The sequence below is a fragment of the Rhagoletis zephyria genome, unplaced genomic scaffold (genome assembly GCF_001687245.7).
Source record: "Rhagoletis zephyria isolate East Lansing unplaced genomic scaffold, Rhagoletis_zephyria_1.1 Rzeph_scaffold_24833, whole genome shotgun sequence".
NCBI classification, from domain to species: domain Eukaryota; kingdom Metazoa; phylum Arthropoda; class Insecta; order Diptera; family Tephritidae; genus Rhagoletis; species Rhagoletis zephyria.
The window spans coordinates 169-6105 of NW_016181891.1; the positions used below are offsets into that span (position 1 = coordinate 169).

At 47.4% G+C, this 5937-nt stretch overlaps 2 protein-coding genes and 1 pseudogene across 2 annotated transcripts; 2 read left to right on the plus strand and 1 right to left on the minus strand.

Annotated features, from left to right (window-relative positions):
- Nucleotides 1-290: 290 nt before the first annotated feature.
- On the minus strand, nucleotides 291-994 carry LOC108382017 (V-type proton ATPase 21 kDa proteolipid subunit pseudogene; annotated as a pseudogene).
- Nucleotides 995-1734: 740 nt separating this feature from the next.
- LOC108382018 (SUMO-activating enzyme subunit 1-like) lies at nucleotides 1735-2913 on the plus strand. The gene has a single exon (XM_017638415.1). It carries the CDS (start codon nucleotides 1735-1737, stop codon nucleotides 2911-2913), a length of 1179 nt encoding a protein of 392 aa, XP_017493904.1.
- Nucleotides 2914-3538: 625 nt separating this feature from the next.
- Nucleotides 3539-4373, plus strand: LOC108382019 (acetylcholine receptor subunit alpha-type acr-16-like; the record flags this gene model as incomplete). Its single annotated transcript, XM_017638416.1, has 3 exons — nucleotides 3539-3740; nucleotides 3802-4161; nucleotides 4220-4373. Coding segments are annotated over exons 1-3 (716 nt in total), but the record flags the coding sequence as incomplete, so codon positions are not given.
- Nucleotides 4374-5937: the final 1564 nt, after the last annotated feature.

Sequence of the window (5937 nt, forward strand, 5' to 3'; positions counted from 1 at the left end):
ATAAATAACAGCGTGAAATAAAAATAATTACTATTATACAGTTTTCTGGAATAGGAGATGACAACAAATAAGTAATTGAAGGAAGGTGACTTCAGCGTCAGATGGGAAGATGGGTGGGAATGAGTGTGCAGTGGTGCAAAGTTGACAGTGTTGNTAAGTAATTGAAGGAAGGTGACTTCAGCGTCAGATGGGAAGATGGGTGGGAATGAGTGTGCAGTGGTGCAAAGTTGACAGTGTTGTGCTCAGCTTTGCCGTAACTTTCCTAGTGGTCTTGGAACACACTGCTTACTTTATTTTTCGCCCATTTCAGCTTTAGCATTGAGAATGACGGCAACGATGAGACCGAAGAGACCGATGGCAGACGCGAAAATTTCAACAATCAGGATCTTCACGAACAGCGTGGGATTGGCGGCATCAGCGAGAGCGGCACCGGAGCCCACGACACCGACCGAGAGACCGCAGAAGAGATTGCCAAGGCCGACGGTGAGGCCGGCGCCAAACATGACATAGCCAGCAAGAAAGTTTTTCGCCTTTGTTGCCTCGCTGATGACCGCTGGATCGTACGGTTTGATGTTGTTGAGCATCACAATGGCGATGATGATGCCGTAGATGGCGACGGCCTCGCAGAAGATGATCGACACCAAGTTCTTAGTACGGATCCTCGGCGCCTTCACACCACCGCCGACGATAGATGAACCCGTTGCGAAGATGCCGGTAGCTGCTCCGACGACTGATAGTGAGATGGCCAGGCCGACGCCTAGAGAGGCCCACATGTAAGGGCTGATGCCTGCAATGAAGGACAAATGAGAGTGAGTGCTCAAAGTCAACCACAAAAACACATCAACACAATGTTTCGCTTACCCTCGAGGAGCCACTGTACATCGCCAATCCGATTTCCCTTGCCAGTAAGGAGGTAGTACAGGATGATGACCACGATAATAAACGTGGTGGTGCTCTGAATCACATAGTGACTTGATGCTAGAAGGTATCCCATCTTTTTGTTGGGTTTTTTATCGGTGATCAGNGTCGCCAATCCGATTTCCCTTGCCAGTGAGGAGGTAGTACAGGATGATGACCACGATAATAAACGTGGTGGTGCTCTGAATCACATAGTGACTCGATGCTAGAAGGTATCCCATCTTTTTGTTGGGTTTTGTTATCGGTGATCAGGACTGAAGTGGCTGGTCCAAAAGCGAACACGGGGCACTAGCACTGTGTGTAGCTGTGAGTGTGTGCTGGATCAAGCAATGTGAGTCGCAACCAGACGATGATACTCCTACCGATGAGCAGTAACGCAGCCGCACTACGATGTGTTATTCTATCGCCAGCTCTTCAGTGTCAGTGCCTGTACAAAAGCCGTACAAGAGTGGACTAAAAAGTAGAACTCAGGAGTTCTGGTCGGCAAACTGAAGTGGATCTTGAAGAGGAGAGGCTTGATTTGATGTATCGCTAAACAGCAGACTAGCTGGTCTATGGAGAATGGACAAATTGCAGATTGAGATCTTCAGAACCAGAACAAAAACAGACGCTCACAAGCTTTGCACCAGCTCAGCTGACATTTCCAGTCGAGATTTTTTTTCCAGTTTTAAGATAGGTCACCAGGTGGCAGATTGGAGAAAAGTTCCCCTGAAAACTTGAGAAACCACTTTTCCTGACAGTGCGGGGATTGCTTCATTGTGATTCTTCTACCAGAAAAAGCCAAAGCGGATTTTGACTTTGCGCCGATTTTCAAACATGTCCACCACCCAACAATCGCCCGACACCATGACAGCAAATTTCACCGATGAGGAGGCAAAGGTGTACGACCGACAGATTCGCCTGTGGGGAATTCAGGCTCAGCAGAAGATTCGTTCGGCCAATGTTTTGGTCATCGGCCTGGCCGGACCGGCATCTGAAGTGGTGAAAAATCTGGTCCTCTCTGGCATAAACTCTATCACCCTGGTGGACGATCAACCGGTCACCCACTTTGATATGCTCTCGAATCTCTTCACCAATAACCAAATTGGCCAAAACCGAGCCGAGGCTTCTCAGAGAGGAGTCCAGGAACTGAACCCGCGAGTGACGGTTAAAGTGCGCTCTACTGGCCTTGGAGATATTCTTGTCAATGAGAATGAAGATGCTCATACTTTCATCAAAAAGTTCAACGTTGTTGTCCTTGTCAATCACGATGCCGACTCCATCGATAAGCTGAATCAAATTTGCCGAAGCTGTGAAGTTCCCTTCTTTTCAGCTTGCACTTGGGGCTACTTTTCATTTGTGTTTTGCGATGCGGGAACAAAGTATAAGGACACTGAGTATGTGCCTTTCAAGGATGTGCTCTCAAAAAAGTCCTTTGAATCAAACGGAAGCGATTTCAAGCGAAGTCTCGATAGAATGAAACGTACATTCCTCGTGCCTCTGACCCTGTACAAGTACTACGAACTTTACGGCGAGTTTCCGCAGTTTGTCAGTGATGAAGAAAATCAAGCGAAACTTTNTACTGAGTATGTGCCTTTTAAGGATGTGCTCTCAAAAAAGTCCTTTGAATCAAACGGAAGCGATTTCAAGAGAAGTCTCGATAGAATGAAACGTACATTCCTCGTACCTCTGACCCTGTACAAGTACTACGAACTGTACGGCGAGTTTCCGCAGTTTGTCAGTGATGAAGAAAATCAATCGAAGCTTTTTTCCAACTTGAAGGCTGTGGAATGTCAGCTTCTGGAAGAGTTGAAAGCAAGTGGAAACAACCTGGGAAACTATACTGCTCACGACGATTGGCACGACAAAGTTTTCGGTCAGTTTTCCTTTACCAGCAGCATCATCGGCGGCTTCCTGGCCCAGGATGTGATCAACTCAATCACCGAAGAGCCTATTCAAAACAACTGCTTTCTATTTAACGGTCAAACTGGCTACAATGTAGACATTGGATATTAACTTGCGCCTCTACCTCCCTCGCACTATTACTAAACCGGAACCACACACACTCGCTCGCTCTGTATCATCGAGTTTTCAGTACTCTCAAAGTTTAATAAATATTTTCAACCAAAGAGATCGTTCGGTCCTAAGGTTATTGTACTGCGTTTGTGTCCTGTTGCGATATTTGAGCCTGAGCAGCTGGTAACTTGTAGGCAGCGCCTGTCAACCTTTGGTGATTAATGAAATAAATGCAAGCCCCTACCAGCCAACTTGGGTGGTGGTGGTAGTGGATGGTTAAATAAAAGCAATTTCACGTAGCAAGTACACTGCTTCCTCGCCAGAAATGCCCTCACTTGGTCGCTGGTGCTGTACATCATTGGTCGTCCCATCGTATCAGCATCATCATCGCTTCCATCGCATCCATGGCAAACCAAAGAGCACTTTACTTTTCTGGTGCTCTAATTCTCACTCTCATCTCCCACCACTGGCAGCCTTCACAATGTGCAGGTCCTTCGGACAACCAGAGTAAGTTTTGTTGGTCATGCTAATTTGCATCTGTCATTTCAAATACTATCTCACCCCATCTTCAGATCACGTTAAGGCGCTGAGGAAGGAGCTCTTTCAGACGCGCGGCTACGACATCATGGCTCGCCCAGTTCTCAACTACTCACACCCGATTAATGTGTCCATTTACCTGGACATTAATTACATTAAGCAGTTGGATGTGGTGACCAATGTTCTGGAGAGTGAAGGCTGGATTCGCCTTTCTTGGAGCGACGAAAACCTGAAGTGGGACTCTGAAAAATACGGAGGCCTAAGCGACATTCGAGTTCGCATAGATGAAGGTATGAAAACTGCATCATTTTTCGTTTATTCTCAACATTGATCCTGAGCATCATCGCTTAGTGTTTCGACCCGACATTACCATCATCAACTCGGTGGAGGCGCAGAACGTCATTCGCTCGACCACCCACTCCGACTNCATTTTTTTGTTTATTCTCAACATTGATCCTGAGCATCATCGATTAGTGTTTCGACCCGATATTACCATCATCAATTCAGTGGAGGCACAGAACGTCATTCGCTCTACCACGCACTCTGACTTGATTCTCTGGAACAGCGGAGAGATCTTCTGGATGCCGGCCATCTCGATGAAGACCATCTGCGATGTTGACCTGACAAACTGGCCCTTTGACCGGCAGACCTGCCTCTACCGATTTGCCTCGTGGACCTATGACGGCAACTCGCTGGAGCTGCACAACGCTTGTAAGATTTGTTCATTCTTTTAGAAACTTTTTTTACTAAACAATACCCCTACTTTTAGCGGAGCACATCGACCTGAACAGTTTTGTGGAGAACGCCGAGTGGGCGCCGGTGGACTCCCGCTGCGAGTACAAGATGCACATCTACGACGAGAGTTCCCACTACCCCGAGGTGATCTACTACCTGACGATCGAGCGGAAGGCCACCATCTACCGGTACACCGTCTACCTGCCAGTCCTCTGCGCCCTCCTCCTCAACCTGATGTCGCTCTTTCTCGACATTCGCTGTGAGCTGCGCTTCCACCTGAGCAGCCTTAGTTTTGTTACCCTTCTCCTCGTCCTTCTCTACCTCGGCTACAAGCTAGGCTTCGGCAGTCTGGGCATTCCTCGAGTTAGTAAGTACACTTCTTCAAAAAACTGTAATTCATTCAATAATCACTGTTTTGGACCGCCACCAGTCATCTACCTAGGTCAGATGCAGGTCGTAGTGGCACTGACGATGCTCTGGTCAGCATTTGCTCTCAACTTTGCCAAGTCCTCCTTTGAAGTGCCGTCCCCTGTCATGCGAGCGCTGGAGCCAGTGCAGCACTGGCTAGTGAGCAGCACCGACATTGAGGCACAGCAGCTGACCAACTCGGAAGCGGAAGTGGTTCAGGACAGTGCTGCTGCTGGTAAAGTAGTAGCACATCTGCCTGGAAACTCGACGAACAACCTCATCGTCATTCAAGTAGTCGACAAGGTGCTATTTGTCATTTTTTCCCTTCTTCTCATTGTTCTGCACAACTGACACTGTTGGGCGTTTCAGGCGCACGTTGTTAGTTGTTGCGGCCGTCATTTGTCACATTTCATGTCTAATGTAAAAGAGTATCAGCAACCGTTTTACTAAATGAAATTTAACTTTTATTAATTTTATTTACACCACTTGATCAACAACTTTTACAGTATGAAAAATACAGCAATATACAGAAGAAATAAACGTGGTCGAGATAAATAAATANGTTTTACTAAATGAAATTTAACTTTTATTAATTTTATTTACACCACTTGATCAACAACTTTTACAGTATGAAAAGTACAGCAATATACAGAAGAAATAAACGTGGTCGAGATAAATAAATAAATACTGTTTGAGAAGAGATGGGAGGATGGGGAAAGATATGCCACAATGTGTGTGTGAGTGTATTGCACAGCGTCTACTACTTCACCGCTAAACAGGACAGTGCGAGGTGATTTCAAAGTACCGGTTCTCCTCGGAGAAAAAGCAGTTCATGCTGGAGTTCATGTCGTTGATGACCATGTTGTTTGTCAGCGAAGACGCCGACCGACAGGACATGGCCGAGGAGAGTGGGCGCGAGACCGGACTGCACGGACTGGGCTCGCTCACTTGCTGCTGCTGCTGTTGCTGTGAGGTAGTAGTGCTCGCAGGCACCGAAGATGGGTACGAAAATGACTGCTGCTGCTGTTGTTGTTGGTACGAGGTTACCGCTGAATTGTCGCCATTACTGGCGGCGACGGTGGCGGTTTTGTTTTGGCACTTGTTGGCACTGTTCGATGAGATCGGTGCTGCAGACGCAGTGGTCGGAAAGCAGTTGTTCCTCTGAACTACGGGGTAATTCTGCTGCTGCTGTTGGTTACCAGGACTGTACAAGTTACTGCCTTGCGGATAAGGTGGGGGCGATTTGATGGCGGTGGGGGTGTTCATGTTGCTGTTGTTCGTAGAAGCTCTCTGGTTGTACGCGAAACCTGTTGCTCCAGCTGGCCATTGCTGCTGCTGCTGCTG